The sequence below is a fragment of the Pelmatolapia mariae genome, linkage group LG4 (assembly GCF_036321145.2).
Source record: "Pelmatolapia mariae isolate MD_Pm_ZW linkage group LG4, Pm_UMD_F_2, whole genome shotgun sequence".
NCBI lineage: Eukaryota > Metazoa > Chordata > Actinopteri > Cichliformes > Cichlidae > Pelmatolapia > Pelmatolapia mariae.
This window is the reverse complement of record NC_086230.1, coordinates 3,155,010-3,180,000: the sequence shown is the minus strand read 5'-3', so window position 1 is coordinate 3,180,000 and position 24,991 is coordinate 3,155,010. Positions and strand designations below refer to the sequence as shown.

General features: G+C 38.1%; 1 protein-coding gene across 2 annotated transcripts; it reads right to left on the bottom strand.

The window, feature by feature from the left end:
- Nucleotides 1-9,812: 9,812 nt before the first annotated feature.
- copz2 (COPI coat complex subunit zeta 2) lies at nt 9,813-24,552 on the bottom strand. Of its 2 annotated transcripts, XR_010093765.1 has the most exons (10): nt 24,470-24,552; nt 18,602-18,670; nt 17,561-17,645; nt 16,751-16,842; nt 14,759-14,814; nt 14,085-14,162; nt 13,823-13,874; nt 13,465-13,573; nt 12,864-12,902; nt 11,204-11,227 (listed from the first exon to the last, which is right to left on the bottom strand). XR_010093765.1 is itself a non-coding variant. In XM_063471163.1 (9 exons), exons 1-9 carry the CDS (start codon nt 24,485-24,487, stop codon nt 11,180-11,182), a joined length of 537 nt encoding a protein of 178 aa, XP_063327233.1. In that variant the 5' UTR covers nt 24,488-24,552; the 3' UTR covers nt 9,813-11,179. The 2 variants fall into 2 exon arrangements, 1 of the variants encoding a protein (XP_063327233.1); XM_063471163.1 differs by lacking the exon at nt 13,465-13,573 and having other exon boundaries at nt 9,813-11,227.
- Nucleotides 24,553-24,991: the final 439 nt, after the last annotated feature.

Below are 24,991 nucleotides of genomic sequence, written 5' to 3'. Positions count from 1 at the left end.
CTGATGAGTACCAAGAAGTGGGTGTGTAGCTGTATGAAGCCAATGACGAACAAGAGTGTTTCATTCGAAGGTGGGATGTTTTTATTTTGTTTATACTCACTGATTCATCTTCATCTTTGGCCAGATGGTGGCATAACAGGCTGCTCTGTTTCTTCCAGCCAAGACTGGGTTATATTTTGTTTAGTTTGTATTTAGTGAAAAAGATGGAATACAGCCGCCCAGCAGTATAAAGGTTCTCTTTTTGCCTCTCATTAAGGAATGATGGAAGCTCGATGATGAGGCTGTTTATGGTCCTGTTGTGGGGCCAGTTTTGGTGGGCACAGGTCTGGATCACTATACTCTAGAAGATTATGTTTTTAACTGCTTCTGGTGCTGATCAAAACTCACCATGTCTATTACTATAAACACAGAACTTGATTTAACATATTTAGATAGTTCTGACACATCTGATACAGACTATGAAAGCAGGTTAAACAACACGGTCCAAAGATCTCCAAAAAGATCTCTGTTGTACCTGCATGGACACCAGGTCTTCTGTGATCGTTTAACCTCTACTCTTTAACTTTTCAGTCATGGGTCTCTCCAGGTATCTATTTATTTTTTAAATATGAAAAATGTATTGATCTTTTTGTTTAAATTCTCAGCCAGTTTGTTAAAATGTTTCACTGGTGCTTTTGGCAAGTTTTTAGTGGAAACATCTAGCAGTCTCCAGGCATTCAGCTGGGTTCTCTCTTAGTTGCTCTGGAGATCTCTGGAGGTTTCTGGAAACTGTGCCTGCCTGCTGTTGTTGGCAGTGACTCTTTGCCTGTCACTTTACTCATTATGGTGTCACAGGCTTGGCGTTTTGAAAGTGCTAATTAATTTTTACAGCCAGGGTCCCAGCTGGAAAGTGCTGTAGAAAAGTAACATAATTACATTTCCACATCACCTAAAGGTGAGGGTTTGCAGACAGAACATTTGGCCATGCACAGACAAACCCAATCGAAACCTGAGACGTCATCTACTCTGTTTCTTTAGGAACAGGGCTATGTCATGGCGAGACATTACGATGCCAAAGAAAAAAGAGACATAACTATTGGCCACAAGAGTTCCTAAAGCAATTTATCAGTCCTGGCAGCCTACTTGCAGTCTAAAATAATGTTGTCTAAAGTTACCTTGACTCACTGGACCTCCAGCCAAAAAATTAAGTCAGACAGAAAAAGAATTCATGGAAAGTTGAAAGGTTTCTATACATAAATATATTTTATCTATTTACTGTATAGAAAGATACAGATATAAGCTTCTTTTGACCTTACAGTCTCCCAAAGACTTACCATTCAGGTTTTGCTTGTATATCAAGTAGCACAGTTAGGGTTGGGGAGTTGATCAAATGGAACTGTCATTACTTTGGTAATTACTTAACAAATTGTAACTTCAGCTATTAGCCAGCTTCACAGTGACCTAGTTAGAAGTTCTATTAGTGAAATTGTTGAGATCTCTCACCGTCCACTGTCACCCGCCTTTCACCAGTCAGGCAAAGATGACTTGTAATTAAGATATTTTTGCATTTGCATGAACTAGTGTCTCCTCTTTTGGAAAGAGCGAATAACTTCCCAACGCTGCTCCTAAATAAGACTGGAAGTGCAGCAGAACTTTAACAATAAATATAATGTAAACTTTTCCTGTAGAAGTCTATTTGCTGACTTTATTCTGTTTAGTTTGATTTAATCAAGATGAAAATGATTAAATGAAGGAAATGGACGACTGGGAAGACACACACACACACACACACACACACACACACACACACACACACACACACACACACACACACAGAGAGAGAGAGAGAGAGAGAGAGAGAGAGTTTTGACCGCCCACCTCTCTCACCAATGTTAAAGCTAGGTCTCTTTATCAATTTTTATCCCTCCCACTCTCTCTCTCTTTGTCGTGCTCTCTCTCTCCCCTTCATGCACACTATGTCTCTCTCCTCTTCTGTCAACAGCCCACACTGGTGATGTCAGAGCTTAATTAACCAATCACCAGGAAGCCAGTCCATCAATGTCACACACTTGGCCAATCATTTGCCACATTCAAATTCCCCACAAGCCAATCGCAGCGAGCCTGTCTCGGTTGGTTTGTTGTAAAACAAGGAAAAAGAGTCTAATCTGCTTACATGCAGTACACAGATTAGGACAGCATGATGTGCTTTCATGAATGAAGGAACGTACTCAAACAATATGGGGAGGTGGGAAAGTCTGGTCCATGTTTAACAAGTAGTCCCTGTCTCTCTCTCTCTGTGCATGTGTGTGTATAGATATACATACATATATTTTCCTCTACCACACACTTAGACACACACGTCAGTGCCAAATCAAACAAAGTGACTAATTTTAAAAATTTAATGTCAGTAAAAGGCAGCTCCCCTTCTGTATGTAAACACCTGCTGTAATAAAAGCCAGACCATCCTGAGAGACAGGATGATGATGTTGAAGTTGTCAGTGTCAGCTGTCACAAAACTGGCTCTCTAGAGCAAATGTGCATAAGCACATAAAAAGTCATTCACATGTACTTTAATGTGGCCTTTTTCACACTGATCAACAGCTAAAGAACCTTTAATGTCACAGTGAAAACTACATACTGGATACACAGTGCTGTGCAAAAGCTTTGAGCCACCCCCTCATTTCTTTGCATTTTATTTCCAAGGAGCCAGACCTTCTTATCATTTTTAAAGTGATATTGAACAACAGTTCTCCAGCTTTCAGAAGGTTTTCTTTGGACATTGGCTACTTTTCCACTCATTTTCAGTCCAATCCTTGTGTTCAGCTTTTTCAGAGGAATGTTTTTTTTTGCTTATGAAGAATCAATCAGACATAAAAGAAACGTAACCTTAAGGATGAAGTGATCTGGTCTCTACACATATTATACCAGACAACGCAGCAGATAACCAATTTTAAATTGTATTTTTTGGCATTTTGTTACTAGCAACCTGTCACAAAACACTTAATTTGTTCTAATTTCTTCAATTGACTCTACAAAAGGTTTCAAAGTTAACACAGTTTGACAGGCATAAAATTGTGTTTTTGTATCAGCAAGGTGACTCCCAAAGAGCTATTAGCTAAAAACTATATCTCAGCATGATGTGTAGCGTGTCCTTAAAAAGTGGAGGGCAAAACAAGAAGTGGCACACCTATAAAACTATATACAGCAGATGAAAGGTATCTGAAAGACATGTCCTTAAGAAACAGGAAAAACTCCAGCAATAGCCTGACACAGGGCCTGAGAGATGCATTAGGGCCTTCCATCTACTATTCATTTATTGGTTACTGAAGCTTTGCTAGAAATCGCCTTAGTGGAAGTTAAAATTACAGTAAACAAGTAAAAGTTACGCAAATTACACAAGAACTGAACTGAAAATCAGTGGCAATGGGTCTCGTGGAGTGATGAATCCAAATTGGAAATTTTTTACTCAAATTATTATTCAAATTATCAGTGAATGGTGTTGGTGATCATGCCAAAATTGATGGAAATATCAACGTAGAAAAGTCCAATCAGATTTGGATCGATAATGCGATATCATCAGGAAAGCATCTGATTGGCGACAGCTTCATTTGTCAGTATGACAGTGATCCCTAACGCAGTCATAATGCAGCAAAAGCATACCTGGGTAGAAAAACACACAATAGAACATTATCATTATCGGCCTCCCCACAGCAGAGACCTCAACATTATTGAAGTAGTGTGTCCTAAGAGAAAATGGAGAAGAACCCTGGAAAACTATTCTTGAAAACTACTAACAGAAATTCTAAGAAAGCTTGAATAAAACTGTTTAGGCTGTGTTAAAGAATAAAGATGATCATACCAAATATTGACTTTCAAGGTTGTCAGAATTGTACAAACTCTGTTTTGCCTTACTCCTTTAAGTATACTAGCTCATGTTTCAATAAACCTATTTCCTAGTTTCCTGACAAAATATCAAGAAATAAGGAGTGGTAAGTAAGAGATGGTAAGAGATGGACAAATCCCTCCACATTCTGAAACTGCAACTATGTTTAGATAAAAGTCTTCTTTGTCTTTTGACTGTTCCCTTTAGGGGTCACGGCAGCATATCATTTGACTCCATCTGATCCTATCTCTAGAATCCTGTTCTGTCACATCATCTCTCTGTATGTCCTCCTTCGCTACATCCATGAACCTCCTCTGGGGTCCTCCTCATTTCCACCTGCTGGGCAGCAACATATTCACCATCCTTTGTCAAATATATTACCATATAAAGCACCTTAAGGCAACTGTTGCTTTGATTTGGTGCTATATAAAGAACGAAGAGAGCAAAGCACTCTGTTGTAGAGATACGGTACTATGAGGTCTTTAAGATGAGATGGGGCCTGATTATTCAAGACCTCATATGTGAGTCAATGAAGAGCAGCTACATACATATATACATATTTGTTTAATATGCACACTGACGGCTATATCCTGAGCAAAAGTAATGCCATCCAGAGTAAGTATCTGGTTAGACAACTAGTTTCTAAGATTTTTAAGGTCAAGTAAAGTAATGTTAGTTTCATCTGATATTTGCTCTGTCCAGAGGACACACCAAACACCTTCTACATCTGTACTGTTCCAGTCCCTCCCCTACTCCCAGAGCATGCTTCGGCATCTGTATGTTGTGCAACATTCTTCTTTGTTGAACTCTCACTATTTAATTCTTGCCTCTGCCTTCACTTGCTTTCTCTGATTTCTAAAGTCCTATTACAGACTACCATCCAACGTTAGACAGCTATATTCTCCCCTGATGCAACTTCTGTCTCTTTCAGATTGCACCTTCTGCAGAAGATGTAATCTATCTGTGCCCCTCTTCCTTCACTCTTATATGTTACCCCGTGTTCCACCCTCTTCCTAAAGTATGTGTCATGCAAAATCTGTTAGCATCCATACTTCTGCATTTCTCTCCTTAACACCCTACCTACTCTTTCACAGTCTTCTCCATTGTCTTTTTTTTTTTTTTTAATAAATGGACCAGTTTTTATATAGCTTTTCTGCTCTATCTGAACTTCACACAAATTGTACATTCACCCACCCACATCTATCTAACATTCAACATTAATGGGGTTAGTATCTTGGTATGCAGACTGGAGGAGACTGGGATCAAACTACCAACCTTCCGGTTAGTAGGCGACCTGCTCTCCCACCTGAGCTACAGCCACCCCACACAGACCGCTCTTATCATCAATCTGTTCCCCCATAGATCAATCAATCTATCTATGAAACTGTATATAGTAATGTATATAGTAATAGTGTAATGTGAGAGTCTCTGGGGAATGATTTACATTTTGAGTAAGCCTCAAATGGGACTTCTAAAACTTGCTCTCAGCCCCAGAGGGTACAGCTTAGTAAAAACTTAGCAAAAACCTTTTGTAGACCCCATGTAAGTAATCACCCCTCCTGCAGCCACCTGTGTTAGGAATCACATGAGATAAATGGAGCACACTTGTGTAAAGTCTAAGAGTTCCAGTCTCTGTGTATAGACACTATAGATACTCATATATTTGTATTGTAAATATGTGTATTTGTCTGTATTCTGAGTATATTTTTCAATCTGTAAAACACATCTGCGTACATAGTTTGAAGACTTCACTATCTTTTTTTTTTGTGACTGCTGCCTTTAGGGGTCGCCAGAGCCTATATGCAAAAGTTCTTTCGGTTGTGGAAAACGCATCTTCATTTTGTGTTGTCAGCAGCTGAGGTGGCAAAAGCACAGACTTTCTTTACTTACCTAGATGTACAGATAGCTGCAGTACTTCAACAATAAAAAGCTGAAGTACTGCAGCAACGTTTTTATTTAAGTAAAAGGGAAAAAGTACAGGCTTTCAAATGTACTTAGATTAAGAAAGTAAAAAGTAGCTCCTTAATGGACAATTCTACTAACAGCTTTTGTACAAAGGTAGCTGAACCTTGTGATATGTTAATATGATAATAAAATAATATTAGTACATGATAATACAAAAATTGTTCAAATTTAAAGTCTATGTCTAATGAATTTACTTAGCTTGAAGTGTGTTGTCTAGGACACATGCAGTGAAAAATATTTTATATATATACATTTATCTTCCCCTGATTTGTAGAGGGTGACTTTACCTCCACACATAAAGAGTAAAATAAGATCAGTCAGGCGTTACAGTTCAGCAGGTTGGGAAACCCAAAGGTCGGTGTAGTGGTTCAGCATGTAGAAAAGAATCACAACTTACAATAATTTCTAATGTGAGCTTCAGTGGGTTTTCTTAGTGTACACGCTGTGATCAACTGACCTGCTGCTCTTTGTGGATTTACACAGCTAAATTTAACAAGATGTCTGCAGTTTCACTAGCTTTGATGGTTGATGTCCATCCTCTGCACTGACTGTCTTTATACTATACAGTATGCGGTTGGTATAAAGCTGGAATTCAGTGATTGAGTCTGAATTCATCATTGTAAATGCAAATTTATTTCTGCATTTAATATAACCTAAATCTTACCATGAGCACCAAAGCCACTGTGCACAAGTCCAACACAGAACTTTACTGTGAATTCACCACAGTACTGCAAACTAACCTGTTTATCCTGAACAAAACTACCCAGTATTTTCAGGCAACATCTGAATAACACAAAGTTTGTATAGCTTTGCTTTGCAGAACGCTTCACAACATGAAAATACATAATTCCTCGACACACATCATATACAAGTGCAATATGTGATCAAAATTAAGACATTACAAGTAGGCTTTAAATTTGCAGTTCATCAAACACCCCTGAGCAGCTCTTACCTTTAAATCTAACCTCTCTTCTTCCTGTTTTTCTTATCTTTCTCCATCTCTGAGTGAAGTTAGCTCTCTCTCTTTTCTCGCGATCTGAAATACAACAGCTGGATCTTTAGCTGCAACACAATGTGAGACAAACTGCACACAAACAGTTTGTGTGTTTGCTGATGTTTGTTGAGCTGACATTGAATTTGAAATTACCTGACACATAAAAATCGTCACTCTCTTCATGCTTCCTCCTATTCTTTTGCACTAGATTTTTGAAGTACTCCTTCCGGTCACTTTAACTCCTGTGTATAAACGCTATAGATGATACTGCTGAACCTAAACTAACGAGTCTGTTTTGAAAATGTAAAGAGTAGAAAGTACAGATATTTGTTTAAAAATGTAGGGAGTAAAAGTAAAAAGTTGTCAGAAAGAGAAATACTCAAGTAAAATACCTGAAAATTCTACTAAAGTACAGTAACGAAGTATTGTAGAGTATTTCCACTTTGTTACTTCCCACTTCTGTCAAACAGGCAAACTTAAGCTGCTGCAGGAACTGTATGAGAATGGTCCCTGGGTTGTTGACCTGCTGTTTTGAGTTTTGTCATTTCCTTTTTCTTTTTGAGTTTGGTGAAGTGGTTATAGTCCTCGTTCTTATTAATTGTGCTTTGTGCTTTTGTTCCACTTACTGAGCTTATTATATTTCTTCTTTCAGTTTAAACCGTCTCGCCAAGTGTTCCCCATCTATGCTTTAGTATCTGTCAGTGATGTCCCCTTGTTTAGCTCTTCATGAGTTATTTTGTTAGTCATCTGTGCTTGTGCTTTGTTTATACTTACTTCCTATGTCTCATTATTAGATTTAGTTCAGCTCTGTGTTTTTTTACAGGTGTTTCCACTTTGGCCCCATCCCAATGTATATTTACTCCCTCAGTTGGTCTTAGCTCATTGTTATGTCATCCTGTTCCCCTCTGCCTATTTCCAATCTTGTTGTCCTTCTCTGGTTCGTAGCTCCCAGTGTTTCCCCAGTGTGACTGTGTGCTTTGTGGATTTTGTTTCCCTTCAAATAAAGACTTCTTTACTGGAAATCTGCCTGAAATCTGCATTTGTGGGTCTTCAGCCCTCATTAAACAGGACATGGTGCAAACCAGTGAGATGTGTTGTAATTGACACATGACACATATTTATGGGTATCAAAGCTTTTGAATACTTGTGTACTTTACCTCTGCCAGCATCACCCTAGCCTTAGCATCCTCATCTGTCACGCCAACCCTCTGCACATCTTACTTCACTGGACCCAGCTACATTATTCTTCTCTGTGGTCTTCTTCTTTTACCTCCTGCTTGGCAGCTGCTGTCCTTCTGTAACAAATCACACCTGGCATTTGTCTCCACCCATTCCTCCCTACCTGCACTCTCTTCTTCACCGCTCTTGTGCAAAATCTTTTGCTTTGGATGTTTGACCCCAGGTATTTAAAATCAGCTACCTTCACTATCTTAAATCCTTGAAGCTTCAAAGTTAAGACATACGTATCTGTTTCCAAAATATGAATTATGATTTCATACAACAACTGATTTCTGAAAATCTGTTTGAGACACAGACATGTGTAACATGGTTTGAACATTAGCAGAAATCTAAATTGTTAAAGAGTTTATGAACAAAATGAACTATTAGCCAGAATCATCTGCCTAATCATAATAACTTACCTAGCCTGAAGTGCAAGCGTCATGGGTCCATTTGATACATCTTGCACCTGCAGATGACTCAACGGATCCCATTTTTTCTTCATGTGGTTAGAAGAGTATCAGCATGCCAAATAACCCATTAACCATTTAGACAAGAAGTGAGTTTCCATGCCTCTAACTGTATTTGTATTCATATATGTACAGTGTGGTGAAAAACAGTTTACTTCCGATGCTGGAAAACCCTTCAGTGTGGCTGAATTACAAAAATTCTGAAAAGAAGAATGGACCAGAATTCCTCCACAGTGATCTGAAAGACCCACTGAAAGTTAAAGAAAGAAAGAAAAAGAAAATATTTAAAGTGGGATAATGTAACAAGGTGTAATAGAAACTACAATCTGTGGAAAGAAGGATGGGGGCTCATTCAAATTCATTCGTGAATATATACAATATTATCGTACATCTGTTGATATGTCCAATAATGTACATCTGTTTGACTGACACTATTTCAGTCAGACCTTTAATGCCCACTTTTGCCATATTTCAGAAACAAACCATAGAAGAGCAATGTCATGCTAAACGCATCAATTCTGACAATAGAGGACAATTAATTATTAATTAGTCATAAAACTGAGTCAGAAGCTGTCATTCTATCAACTTTTTTGTCTTTCTCTTGTTTTGTATATATTCCTCTTGACTGTATATATATTTTTCTGTTTCCTATTTATTCTTTATGTCTTTAGTATTCATATTTTTTACTCAAGCACAGTCGGCCTGGAGCACCCATAATTTCGTTGTACATGTACAATGACCATAAAGGGCTTTTCTGTTCTATTCCAAAATTCACCTCTATGACCCCATGTTCGTTTCTACACATGTGGTACAATGGATATTAATAATCATTCAGACGTGTCAGATGTATTAGGTAAATTGGCGATTCTAGATGGGCTGCAGGTGTGAAAGTCAATGGCTCTCTGTCGCTCTATGTCAGCCAGACCAAGATACTCAATATGGTGAAAACATTTTTGGGTCGAATTCCTACTAATATTTCATCCATACTAATATTTTTTTTGATTGCATGCACTTTTATTCCATCTATTTTCAGGCTGCACCTTCACCAAGGATCAATTAAATAAGAGTAGCTGCTATCACGCTGAATCTTACTGATGCTGTTATAAAGGATTTACCTCTTTCTTCGACTAAATTAATAAATAATCAAAAAATAACAATACAATACATGCAAATACATTTTTCATGACTTATTTAAATACATTGTTACTCTTCAAACCATTAAATATAATTAACTATGAAGTAATACATCAAATAGGTCTACGATCAAATACTACTGGTGAAAATCAAGAAAAGACAACCTTCATTTCAAAAGTATTATTCAGTTTTATTTCAAGATATCAATAATAATTCAATTTCAGCCAAAATAATTCTGATAATAACATAAAAACATTAATTTTCTCTTTGTACCTTAAATTTAAGGCTTTCGTCTGATTTCTTGTGCCCTGCGATGAGTTGCAGGCGTGTGCGGCAGCCAGCCAATAATATCATCGGAAAATAAACCCATAACGAACCATTGGCTCGGTGAGTTTAACACGTGCCAACTGACGTCACCTGCTTTCTGCAAATAATTTTCCAGACCACGCCCACACAAACGAAGTCCTTTAGAGTGCTTATTAATATTCATTATGTTAGACACTTTTGAACTCTGATTAGCTCAGAGAGCAAATAAATGCGACATCCACGGGGATGAACTAATTGAAAGTAAAAATAAAAGAACAAGAATATATAATGGCTAAGCAGACCATCTGAAACCAGGACAAATATAGTTTTATTAGCTCTCTTGCAGACAGAGAAAGCAACATTCATATGTAAAAAAAATAATTAGTTTCTCTTTGGCCATATTTCTCTTCATCAACTAACAAAACATGTAATGTCTTTTAAAATCTTTAATTATTATCACAACAGTAGAATAGACAATATTCTTTGTAACTCTGGCCACAGGATCCTGTGCACTTTTTTGTTTATTTATTTTTATCTTTTTTAAGCTCCCATTGGTTCTAAAATTCATTCACATGTGCAGACTTTCATTAAATTAGATTTCCTGCATCTGTACCACAGTGACTTCTTAGTGTCATAAAGCATAACTGCATTTGCTTTTGGGCTTCAAAGAAGCATTATGGAAATCATGAGTGTAACGAGTCAGTTGAAAATCAATACAACAAACTTTTAGTATTACCTTCTGTATTCTTGTAGTGTTGTAATAGAAATTAATTTGGCTTTGTAATATTGTTGATACACACAGTCAAACACACACACACACACACACACACACAAGGTGAAAGGGAAAAAAAAAAGCATAACCCCTCAAAGAAACCCAAGAGCCACGATCAGTTCGTTGGGACTGAGAACGGACAATGTTGTTCCACCGATTTCTTGCACTTCTTTTGACAATTCAGGTACTGGATAGCTGCCTGGATATTACTTATGATAATAAAATAAGAAATGTCATTTGGCTTGCTAAATGGCACCTCCACATATATAAGGGCTATGTTTACTCCCAAATGAATTAAATACTTGTCACACACAATAGGAAAAAAATGTTATCACAAAAACACACCTAAGGCAGCCTATTGGCCATCGTTTCAGTAACATCCATCCCTTCTGTTTGGCCCTGTAAAAATAGCTTTGGGACTGGAAACATTCTTTTTGGAGAATCAGATTTGTTTTCAGTCATTTCAGTATAGACCATTTGATCTGCTCCTTGGCTGACTGCAAAACCTGGAAAAGTAAAAAAAGGAAAAAATTATATAATAACAAAACATGAATGACAACTGCTTTGTAAACAAACAGAAAACCTTTGTGTAGTATGCACATATATCATTTAATGTGTTTATTCTAACTTCTGATAGGTATTTGGTTTAGGCATCAGAAATAGTTCGTTTTAGGAAAAGATTGGGGTTTAGACTATAGTAACTTAGTTATAACACTGCTCGTTCTGTTGCTCTCATATATGTGTTACAGAAGTTTTTGAAACCTTAACACAGTCCAGTATTACCCTTTACATTACAATATAATGTCAAAAAGTATCTTACCGTAGAATACAAGTCTGTTTAGTAAAGGTAAACTGGTTCTAATGCTTTACATAACTAAGAACTCCTGCACAGTAAAGCATGGTGCTACAGTACGACTGTTTAAACACTAGAGGGCAGGCTGAGCTTATGCTCACAACCATGTGAAGTCATGCCACCATGTTAAAGCGCAACAAAATCGTAATACAAAACACATCTTTGTTCTACCGCCACTAAATAAATGTTAATGTCTACAAAATCTACATGTTTCAACAGCTTGTTCGTGTATGTTCTTTACTGGTTTATCTTTTAACTGTTTTTTAGTCCTTAGAAGAGGTTAAATTACAGCAGTGAGAATGCTGTTCGTCACACTGCCAGCAGGTGGCGCACTAAGCTCAATTTTAAAGGCCCTTGATTCAGTATGGCGTATAAAGCCAGCCTAATGTGCAGCGTGTCTATTGTGTTGATCACGTAAAAACGTTAGATGCACGTTAGAGTCACGATACACCGCAAGTTGTGTTTAGTCAGTAGCATTGCATTGGTCAAGACCTACAAGAGGTCAAATTTCTATCATCATGTACAGGCAGCATAATTAGAAACTAATGGAAATGAGATGAGAATGTCAACCGAGGTATGAACGTACATAGCTTATAATCTTTTCAAAAATTATTTTAATTTGAGTAAATGGGGAAAAAACACGAGTGGACATGATCTCTGAGTTTAGTATTCAGCTCTCCTCCATCTGTCCATCAATCAAGATAAATAATAAATGTGCATGCCAAATATTCTCGGCCAAAAAACTAACCGCAAGTTGCTCTCCGATGCATCCATCGGCACATGAATGTGTGTGAATGTCAGATATAAAGCACTTCAGTAGAAAAAGCATTAAAATGCTTGTATGAATGGGTGAATGAGGCAAGTTGTAGAAAAGCACTATATAAGAACCAGTCCATTTACCATGTGACTAAAACTTTTAGAAATATGTGAAGTCAGACATTGTCTGTTATAGCTCAAAACATAATTGTAATTGCTCAGTAAGCGATTGATACGTCAACTAGAGAATCTCCTCTTCTGCCACTAATGGTTATCCTCCTTTTCTTCATTGTGGTGTGTCAGGTATAGAGCATTAGCTTTATGTCCTTCCAGTGCCTCTAAAACAGCTCCGACCCACTGAAGGATTGACTTTACAATTAAAACTGCCTTGAAAAGACTGTTGTTGCAAATCGGTGCTATATAAATAAAACTGAACTGAATTGAACTGCATTTGTGTATGCATGTGATGCCTTCATGTTTGTGTGTATAGCTTTGGCAGTGATATTCACAGAGTCTGTTTGCGTGTGTATTACCTGAGCCACGCTTTGTTCAGTTAATGGGTTCTCATCCGCCTGTAATCAAAATGACATGAAAAAAAGTCAAATACTTAACACACACACACACACACACACACACACACACACACACACACACACACACACACACACACACACACACACTCAGTGCATTAGATCTGTGGAACAAAGAATAGCACACTATAACCCAGTGACATTCAAACAGTGCCAGTTAACAGTTCAACCAGTCACAATTCATAGTGGAGCTTGTAGCCATGCTTGTGGTGTAGCTTCCGGGTAAGCACCGTCTGTTTGGTATGCAATCATTCACTTTAATTATCTGATGCACACAGTTCCCAGAGAATAACTTCTTTTCACTTGGATGACGTCTTCAGTGTTACTCTAGCGCCACCAGCAGGTCATAGTTATCAAGTATAGAAAAATAACATGTTAGTCCACATGCTCTCCCACCATGCATTTACCTTTTCTGTTTTGCCCATTCCTCCTTCATCCCTTCACTGAGTCTTACTCCTTCTCATCCATTCATTCTTTCTCTCTCACTCACTCTTTCTCTCTCTCCACTTCACTATCTTTCACATTGGCCTTCTTCCTCTCTCACCCTCGGTCTGTCTGTCTGTCTACAGCAGCTGGCTCCTGTCTGTTTGTGCCTCTAGGTTACCGGTGATGTAATCAAAGAGGACGAAGCCATAGGCTGGCTCTGACATTAGCTGACACCAATCAGAAGAAGAGAGAGAGGGAGAAGGACAGGAAGAAAAGTAAAACAGGGAAGAGAAGGCAAGAAGCAAGTCAAAAAAGCTAAAGGGAGCTACAGCAAATCTTGATGTAGCCGTTCTAATCAGACCAAACACCTGCATTGATTTATATTTCTACAATCTAACACACTTGTTTTCTGTTTGAATTTCCAATGGTTTATACTGATTCAATAGGTTTCGGGGAATAACTGACAGAAATCTTACCCTGTAGTTGACCTTCTGTAGGACCTGCTGTGGATCACTCTCCAGAATCACCCTGGCAACAGGAAAAAACAACCAATAAGGGTAGAGTTCTGTATAAGCAGGACTGGGATTGCTTATGGGATCATGGCATTTTACATACTAAACATTTTTTTAGTTTAATAATAGAAATACCTATCATCATTTTGCCTATAAATATCAGGCAAAATGATCAAAAGGGACTCATCTTGACTATTCTAGTTGGATAAACTTTTCTTTCTCTCACCCCCCATCAATGATTTCATCCACAACAAGAAACACTCCTTCCATGTTTTCCAATAAACACCTCCGCTCCACATTTTTCCTGCAGGATAAATAAAAGAATTACACTCGTCATTAGACACGTTACTTTGGATCTCATATGATCATCATCATTTTAAGTTAAAGTTTTTATTCCTCTAACTTAAGTAACTTAAAGTATTCACATTTCTGGCTTTTTAAAAACCCATTATTGCTTTATTTTTATTTTTTTGCCCTCACAATAGCTTAATCTCGCCTTAGTCTCAGTTACTCACACACTGCATTACTATTGCATTGGTTCCCATAGTAACCATACCCATCACTGTTTGACTAATATTGTAATAAACAGTGAGGGACTCTGGTATGAGCTTTAACAGGTTAAAATGAAAAAGGAGTACTATTTGTCATTTAGTTTAATTTATTTATTAAATATAATTATTTATATTTCACATTACTTATTATAACACTTTGATGCTACTGAGGCTACATGGAGGACAAAAGCTCTAATTCATTTGCATGAAGAAAAGTCTGAAAAAGAAGATTGTGAATTTCTCTATTCGGGCTCTGATTACCTCTGTATTGTTCTAAACATCATTACAAAATATCAATGAAACCACTCACTTATGCAGTTTTTTTTTTTTAAACTTAGTAAGACGGTACCTGAGGATGTGACTGAGGGAGTCAAACAGGCAGTTAAGTACTGACATCAGCATGAGCTACCAAGAGAAAAAGAAAAGTCAGTATATGAGATACAAAGATATAAATCAATGCAAATTGATGTTAAAGCAGAATCAATTAGATTTCATGGCCTAAATAAGCTAAATACTGCACATTCAACATATACCAGCTTAGTAAAGTATATAGGTCAGAGGTGTCGAACTCCAGGCCTCGAGGGCCGGTGTCCTGCAGGTTTTAGATCTCAGTCTGGGTCAACACACCTGAATCAAATGATTAGTTCATTACCAGGCTTCTGGAGAACTTCAAGACATGTTGAGGAGGTCATTTAGCCATTTAAATCAGCTGTGTTGGATCAAGGACACATCTAAAACCTGCAGGACACCGGCCCTCGAGGCCTGGATTTCTACACCTGTGATATCGGTGAATATGCTGCTCATGAGAAGTGTTCTTTTATTAATCATCATAGTTTAAAACTTTCCAACCAAGCTGTAACCCAAAATAATCTCCACACACCTGCAACATATAGAACAATCCCTGAAAATAGCTTAAAAAAAAATCCATAAATCCCACAGGCTATACAAATGAAAGAGACTGTAGCTAACTGAACCTTTATGGTAAATGTTACTGCCCTGAAGCACCTCAATTTGAAGAAGAATTACGAGACTAATTAAGTAGATTTTAAGGAGTATCTTATTTTTCCTTGAAAATAATCTTTAGCATTTTACAATAGAAATCATTATTATGTGAAGGTATCACCAAGTTTTCAATTGTAGTTTATAAACACACAACTTTTTCCAGGTTTTCTCCATCTTTACTTTTTTTTTTTTTTGCATTGCACCAAAGAGTATTTATAGAAACACAAGGAATTAGGCTACATTGTAGACAAAATATATTTATATATTTGATTCTCGATGCTTTGCACATTATTGTTATTATCTTTAACGGCTTAGTCATAATGAAGCAAAGCACCTGGATGAGTAGCTTTTCCAAAAATGTAACTTTTTTTGTACGGTAAAGACCCTACAATAATTGGATAATCTCAACAATCATATGACCCTCTATGAGTGAGTGCTTTGTCAATAGTGGGGAGGGAAAACTCCTTTTTAACAGGAAGGAACTTCGAGGATAACCAGGCTCAGGGAGCGGCGTCCATCTGCCGCGACCGGTTGGGGTGAGAGAAGGACGACAGGATAAAGACATGCTGTGGAGCTCGTGCTACGTTTTAGGTTTTTGAAATATTTTATAGTCTTCTAGAAATTTGGACAATTGACTTCATTTGATTAACTTCAAGGAGTATTTTACTTCTAACACTGAATTATTAAAGTTCAAATAACCCCCAACAACGTTCTAACAGAGCAAAGAAAACCCCAGCACTGTCTTTGTTTCTTATACTCCTAAAATGTTCATTCTTACTTTGGCTCAGTGTCCAGCAGACATGCTAAACTATTCAAGGTTTTTTGTTTTTTGCTTTCTTTGCCTGTTTGCCTTAATGTCAGTGAAACATTAATCTGACTCTGAGAATGCTGCATAAGAAATGCAACCTTTCTATGACACCAGAGCAGGCAACTGAATTTAGAAACAACAAGTAATTACCTTTAAAATGTCTTGTGTGCCTACAGCTGAAAATTCCATAAAAAATATTGATGTGAACCTAACTCTTGTTAAGAGGTTACTACTGTAACTTATGTGATTTGTGTAAAAAATAATATTGGATGAATTTTGTTGTTTAAGAGCTGAGAAGAAACAAGAAACAGTCTGGTGACACTGAACACAACATTCTGCCTTCAGAATACAAAGCAGAATAAAATAAAACAAATAAAAAAATAAAAGCACGCTTATGTGAGTAAACATTTGAACAAAAATGACTGAGCTCCTTTTAAAAAATATGCAGATGAACTTGAGGTAACATATTCAAAATGAATTTTAATTTTATTACTGCAGACGTACTTTATTGGCAGAGAAAATTTAATTCACCTCATTTTCCTGAGCACTTCCCACAACGTAGAAGAAAAGATCTATACTGCTCTTGTACACGATGGTCATGCCTTCCAGAAAAGCTATTTCATCTAGATAGAGAATGAGACGTGACAGGGTTAGCATAAGCATGACTTCATTCATTTGGTTCTATATAGAAATGTAAAATAAAGTTTATTCAGTGACACAACTGCAGAATATATAGTGACAGGCAAGCAAAGGGGTGAGAGGGAAAGAAGGCAGAGACGAGTGACAGAAAAGCAATTAGACAGAAACTTGATATAATGAGAGGAAGGAGATGAGTCGGAGAAACAAATGATACAAATGAATGTTGGGAGGGAGTGGAACTGGTAGATAAAACATAAAAGGGGAGAAGAAAGACAAGACAGAAGTGGAGAAAATAAGGAATGAAGATTAGGACAAAAGGAGAGATAATGGCAACGTGTTAAAGAGGCCAGGGGTAGAGACTCAGGTATCAGTTGTGTGAAACTTGGAAACCTACAAAAAAGCTTATGGGTAGGTCAGGTTTTTCATCCAAATGAATGAAAGCCCAAAAGTTTTACGAGGGTAATACCAACTACAGTGTTCTGCCACAAATAATGGTCTAGCATGGTTTGGCAGGTGGAAACCAGGTCAATGTAAAAAGTGATTTAGGTTACAAGTGACAAGAGAGTGTGTAACAGTCTGGACACTGGAGACGTCTGTGAACATTCAGCACAATACAAAGGGAGGGAGCGACGGGTGGGGGTGGGGGCGCATGCATCACACACCAGAACAGATCTACATAAAACAGAAGAGAGTGGAACTTACTGTCTGCTTTGTGTGTCTTGTTAAAAACATTCCTTTCAAAGGTTTTCTGCTCCTTCATGGAGGGGTAAAGCTCTGGGTCATAGTACTAAAACAGAAACTTTTATGAGTCATTCAGTTTACTTACATAGTGCGTTGCTAATAAATTCTAAACTTGATAGTTAAACTTTACCAGTTAGTATTTACTGTTACAAACAATGAAATCAACTCAATCAAATGCACCCCTAACCCACACAAACATATACGCCGTTCAGCGGCATCCTTTGCACTCACTGTTAGTTACTTTAATCAAGTGGAAGCTGAGAAATCTATTCTCAGGTTTATCTACTTCGGCCATAGCCACTTATTATTTCTGACTGTAGGTAGACGACTCAGCTGGTGATAATCAGGACAGTCATTATTTGTGAATCAGTCACTGAAAACTCAGATTTTCTTTTGTTTGGAAATTTCCAAGCTAGTTGTATCTAAGGTAAGCTAACCGACTGGTTTCATATTTACTCTACAGACATCGCTTGTCCTATTTTCTGTCTTCGCTTTTCATCCCCCCCCCACTCAGTCACAGCAGGTGACTGTCTCTCACTGATCCTGGTCCTGATTGAAGTGCCTTCGCTTTGAAGAAAGGACGTTCTTCTACCCTACTCTCACCAAGTGCTGCTCTTAATCATCAGAGGTCTCTCTCTAATATTGTACAGCAATAATTATTTGGAACAGTTCTGAAATAAACATTGCAGATGTACAAGACAACAATAAGGCTGATCCAGGCACATCTTAAAGAATATATTAATGTGTTCTTCAAAATACTGTTTACATTTTCTACAAGAAAAAAGTAAAAAAATTCAGATACAGGGCTTTGAAGTAAATTCAAATTACCCTCAGTAGTAAATGGTTATTGTTTATTGTGCAATGTAAATTTCATGTTTAAGTCATATAAAACTTATGTCCCATATATGAAAGTGCTCCCTTTCACATTTTTGTCATACAAAACAAAGTTTATATTAAAGCGTTTCCATTTTTTCCCTTGTGTAAAGACCACATTGAACTCACCTTTGACAAAAGTCTGTTGCCATCATTGTCGAGAATAAAAACTGCTTTAACTGTGTAGAGGGACGGTTCCTGCAGCGATAAACAGAAAGAACATTGTAAATATTTTAGCTTCGCTGGGTCACCTTGGGGAAACATCTTGAACATAATGGCATAGCTTCAGTCACATCCGTTCCTCTCTTAAAAGAGCATTGCAGCAGCAGCCTCTTTTAAATACTCTCTCATCTACTTACACACACTGAAGCTGCCCAGTCCAACCAGTTTCTACACTTTATGCTGCAGTTTATTCAGTGTTTTAATCTTTGTTGTTTATCCTGGTTTGTATTACAGTTTTCCAGTTCTGGGAATTATCACATATTTCTACTTAATACATTTTCCATTCTCCTGCATCCACATCTAGACAGCTATCTGTCCATCCCTGCGATGATTTTTCAGACCCGGGACAAAGTTCTGTTATGCACTGACTAGCACAGATTCACAGTCAGAGTGTATCACAGAACTTAGACCAGACACTTAGCTCATCCAAAGTCCAGTATTCCAGGCTCACATAACCAGAGACCTAAAGCTGTAGATGGCTCAGTCTATCCTTCATTTGATCAAACGTGTTTCTTGCTATTTTGATGCTGACTGAACTTTAAGCGATGAGTAAACATACATGGACATACTCCAACATACTGTAGTTATAGCATATAGCATTTGTAGGTAAACACTACATAACCAATGACAAGTACTGCAAGTCTTTGACTTTAATTTGTCATGTAACGAGGTCATTCTTAATACTATTTTTTACTCCTTTCTTTTCCTTTCTCCATACACCCTGGAAGCAGGAATGATGCAGCAGAAATACCTACTCTTAACAACATTCTGATTAGCATTCAATGCAAAGTGCACGTGAGGTGTATGCTGACAACTGACTGAAGGAAAGTTAGCAGCTAGCTCAAGTCACAAGGCAAGGCCATAAAAAATAAAGACTATTATTTGCTACCAAGTGCAGAAGGAGTTCTCAATATTTTTCCAGGAAACCAGAAACTCTAAAGTATAAAAAGAATATCTTTGATTGTGGAGTGTAGGTTATGTCAACCTATAGCCCAATACATATTATATTAAAAAATGTTACATCAAATAGTTTTCATTGAGTCTTCAGAACATGTTCTAGCCAGTAAAGATGCCACTGAATTATAAATTATTTACTAGGAGACAAATGTACGACTGTCCAATTAAACAAATATGAGTTTCAGGTATGAGAACAGATCCTATATACTTATGTCTCTGTTCTTAGTTAGTTTGCTAATGGCTACAAGCACGAGTACATTCAGCAGTCACCTAGTTAGTAAGTTTTATTAAGTGCTGAAGGGTCCAGGCGCAATATGTCAGCCATTATTAAGTACTGTGCAGTCTATGTTTAGATAAACAGCAAACTTAGCACGCTAAGATTTTCTCTGTTCATTTCATTAACAGATATCAGGCTGAAGAATCATATTTTGGAAAGACATTTGAATACTGAAACTTCTGGTGCAATCTGCCTCTGACCCTGTCTTTCATATCCACATTGCATAACATTATGATCACTGACTGGTGATATGAATAACACTGATTAACTCTTCATCATGGCCCCTGTTCCACCAGAGGGTGGGAGCAAGTGAAAATGGGGAAAAAAGAAAAATGGGGAAGCAAAAGGATTTGTGCAAGTCTGGCAAGGGCCACATTGTGGTGGCTAGATGACTGTCAGACCATCTCCAATACTGCAGCTCTTTCTTGGATGTTCCCAGTGTGTAGTGTTCAATATGTATCAAAAGTGGTCCAAGGAAGGAACAGTGGTGAACCAACGTCATGGGTGGCCAAGGCTCATTGATGCACATGGGGAATGAAGGCTGGTCTGTGTGGTCGGATTCAAGAGACAAGCTGTTGTAGCTCAAACTGCTGAGAAATGTAATGCAGATTCTGATAGAAAGGCTTCAGAATACACAGTTGGAGCTTCATGGCCGCAGAACAGTCAGGATGCCCATGCTGACCCCTAAACACCGTGGAAAGTGGCAACAATTGGAATGTGAATATCAGAATTGGACCTTTGAGCGATGGATGAAGGTAGCTTGGTCTGCCAAATCTTTGAATTTTTTTCACATCAAGTGGATGGCATGTATGTCACTTACCTGAAGAACACCTGGAACCAAGATGCACTATGGGAAGAAGACAAGCTGGCAAAGGCAGTGTGATGCTTTGTTCAATGTTCTATTGGGTTCTGCCATTCATGTGGATGTTACTTTGACAAATACTGTCTCCCTAAGTATCCGGTCTTTAAGTGATGACGTATCAACCCTGCTTCTGGGTCCAAACTACTCTGCGTTTATTAAGGCTGTTGTGTTTTTAACATGTTTTAATGTTTTGTATCTTGTTCTATTTAATCTGAACAAGCCCCTAAAAAAGGCAGTGATCACTGTCAGCCTCTGTTTTTATTACCACTATACATTTTAAAGCTCAGTTTTTAAAACCTTTTGATGTAACTACAGCCCAGCCCATGCAGCAGTAAACTAATGACTAACCTCGTATTGTGGATGGGTTATCTCAGTTCTCCTGACTGAAGTTTGGTCCGTTTACAGCATCTTGCCATGCGATTGCATGGCAGGAACACAATTTGCAAAATAAAGGATATTTTTAGCTGATGCTGTAATAAAGGAAATGCTAAATGTGGCTCATTTTAAAGTCAAACATTGATTTTAATAAAAAATTGAACTGTACTTTATCAATGACCTCTTTGCTGTTTGGTGATCTATTATGTTTCTTTTTTGCTGAAGGGTTGTCAGATGTTCAATATTGATTATAAATTTTACCCCTGTGGCTGATACCTTTATTGTCCTCTTAATTGAATTGTTCTGGTACACTGTTATAATGTTAAACTTTTGAAAATGTTTTGTGGCTCATCTACATCTTTTGGACTACAATGTCAGTCTCAAATCTCTGAGATCAGTTTTGAGCTGCAAAACTTGCGCTTTGTGTGGAAGCACAGTTAGCATGAACAAATAAACGGGGTTTAGTGATTTATCATTGTAATAGATTAGTCTCCTCTTGCTAACCACCTTGGCCAACATGTTGAGAAGATAACATGAGTTATTAATAACTCCTTTAGTACATTAACAAGCAAAGCTCTAATGATGATGGAGATGGAGAAGCAACAGCAGCTCTCACCGTGTCTGGGCCAGTAAATTGGGCTAGCTAACCAAGTACAGACTTAGCTGGTTTAGCATCTATGTGAAATGAATTGGTTGACTGAATATTTCACTTGACCTTTTTTTTTTTAATTAATATTTTTAATCCCCTGTGTAGATATTGAGAGTTAACCATGTCCCCCAGTGTTTTAAATGTGCAACTTATAGTGTTTTTTTTTCTGAAGGATCAGTTGTTTTAAATGACTCCACTTAATAACAGTGATCCAAAAGAAAAGAACCAGAAAAGGCCAGATTAAAAACAGATCATGTAAATGTAACTTTAATTTCACAGACATGCAATAGTAAACAGGTGGTGTAACCCTATTATTAAGATGCAAATGCATGAGAAAGGAGCAAGACAGACACAAGCAGGAAGAGGGCAGAGATGAAACCAGGGAGGCAGGAAAAAGAAAGAATGAGTCTGAGAAAGACGCATAATCAAAAATCTCAACGGAAGTGAAAGAGCAAGATGGTGAGAAGAAGCAAGAGAAAAGTAAAAGAATTACTCAGATCATTTCCATTAGCTAGACGTAAATCAAATTATACAGCTGGCATTGTAAGAATCATAAAGGTATGCTGACGATGCAGTTCTGAGTATTATCAGAATAATGTACTTATATTACTTTATTTAGAATGTCAATTTAGAATTTTCAATTCAATTCAATTCAATTCAATTTTATTTATATAGCGCCAAATGACAACAAAAGTCACCTCAAGGCACTTCATAGGTACAGAGAAAAACCCAACAATCATATGACCCCCTGTGAGCAAGCACTTTGGCGACAGTGGGAAGGAAAAACTCCCTTTTAACAGGAAGAAACCTCCAGCAGAACCAGGCTCAGGGAGGGGCGGGGCCATCTGCTGCGACCGGTTGGGGTGAGAGAAGGAGAAGGAGAATTGTAGTTACAGTTACATTTATCCAAAAGTATTTGGATAAATATCCATCAGTGCATGGGTGGGGATGCAGTAGGTCAACATCTATACCAGTAACATTTGGGCAGTAACCAGTGGCATCTGTAGTATTTTAAAGAGTTGCATTTTTACATGACCTACCTTATACATGAGATACATGTTTTTATATTTGACTTTTGGTATTACTTTGCAGTTGCTCACTTTTAGTTGTAAATCAGCCAGTTAATTGTAGAAGATTCTTACTTTAAACATCAATATCAATATAAACCACGATCTCTGAACATTTAGCCAGTGGAAAATGGTTGTAACACAACTAAAAATAGTACACTGATATCAATAAACACATTATCCCTGCTTTCTGTCCTATATATGAATGTATTCCTCTTATAAACATGTAAGCAGCAATTTGGTGCTGTGGCTGTTCCAGCCAATTTAGAGCTGAAAGAAAGGAATGGAAAATGTGAATCTTTCACTTAGATTAAGTTACTTTGTTGTAGTACACACTGTGATTACTTGAGTAGCAAAGCCACAATGTAAAAATACTCAACACTCACAGACTACTTACACAGAAAGCACTGGGTAGAAAAGTGTATTGAAAGTAACAGCCCTTATATTATATGATATTCATTCATTATCAAGTAGATTTCTCCTGTTATAGATATTCGAGTTGGGGCTGCCGGGACAATAAAGGATTTTGTATGTAAAAAATGCCAAAGTTCTACAGTAACATGCAGTAAAATGCAAAGTTTCTTTAAAATACTTTAGTAAAATTACATAAGAAAGCTACTTTTTGCCTTTGCTGCATATTGTTCAACAATATATAACAAAGCAACACATTGTGTAGGAGTATCACGAGTTTTGTATGCAAAATGATGCAATTTACGGTCCGATGATAAGCAGGCTAAGATCATACTTTTAAGAGCCGAGAAAGAGTAAACCAAGAAGAAAGAATTACAGATAGAGATATTTTGGAGAAGCACGGATGAGAGAGAAAGAGAAACTTACACTCACACACGCAGAGAGAGCGAGCGAGAGGGAGTGAATAAATGGTGCGCAGGGCAAAAGAGGAGCGAGCGAGAGAGAGAGAGAACAGTGGACGTGGCACCTGCTCTGGTCTACACGTCAGTCCACATATGCTCAACACACGCAGGCATTTAAATACGCAGACCGGCTTTAACCATACCGCTTGTTCCATTAAACACTACAGTGTCCGCTTTACACGCGTGATCCGTGCAGGAACCGAAGCTTTGCTTGATTACCGTGTAGCGCCATCCTGTTGCGCTCCACGCTGGACTCTGTGTGGATAAGTGTGTAACAGCTGTGGGTCAGCCGCTCCACGGTAATGGAATTCACTTCACAACGTAAGAAGTTGTCGCGCTGTCAGCACCATCAGCAATAATATTTGTACATATGACATACACATAGAAAGAAAAAGTGTGACTTTAGCTTCGTGCCAAACAGTGACCAGGCCTGCGTGTCCACAGTCAGCTCCAGTCCGAGTCCACTAGCATTAACTTAAAAATAAAAGCTGTTTCTGCTTTATGGACAATCTGCACCCAAGCCCCCCTCCCAGCCTCCCTCCCGCCTGTCTACCACCCCCCTTCTTGCCGAACACCTTAACTGCTATAGTGCAACAAATGTCCCGCACACTGCTAACCAAAATATATAAACCGCCGAGCACATTAATATCCCATCCACCTGGAAATGAAAGGACACCGGTTCCCGTTCTAGTTGGTGAAACGGCGGAGAGGCTCACCGGAGACGTGGAATCCATTGCTGCTGCTCCTGCCGTCGCTCCGCTCGCTCGGTGTGTTGACGTGGACAGCTCTGAGCTGTCACGCCGAGATCAGCGCTTTTATTTTTTTTCTTTCTCTTCTTTACGGAGCCGCCCGGGCGCGCTCACGCGCTTGCAGCAGCCAACCGGATAGAACCACAGGAGCGAGAGCCACCGGCGAAGCGCGATCCCGACGCTTCGCCCTCCTCCCACTTCTTCTCTATCTGAGCCTTTCACGATAAAAGTCGAGATGCTCTTAAGGAGTCTACTCTGGATAAGAGCAGTTCATGTGCCACATGTAGCCGGGGGCTGTCAAACACACCACCCCACACATGCTAGTTCGATCCACATCTACAATAAAATCATTCCTTGATCCAGTTTTTTACTGCAATACTTTTCCTAATCCTAGTGTGGTGATGTTACGAATATCCCACGGGGGGGGGACATTTGTGGAAAGTATTTTTAGATCTTAACAAGTTAGAGGTGGAAACGATTCTTTGTGCA

Excerpts from the sequence above, each read along its gene's own strand:
- copz2 (XM_063471163.1), bottom strand. Across the intron at positions 16,843-17,560 it reads CAAGACACACAAAGCAGACA|ATGAAATAGCTTTTCTGGAA; the intron begins GTAAGTTCCACT and ends TTCTCTATCTAG. Across the intron at positions 12,903-13,822 it reads TACAGAAGGTCAACTACAGG|GCGGATGAGAACCCATTAAC; the intron begins GTAAGATTTCTG and ends TTTTGATTACAG.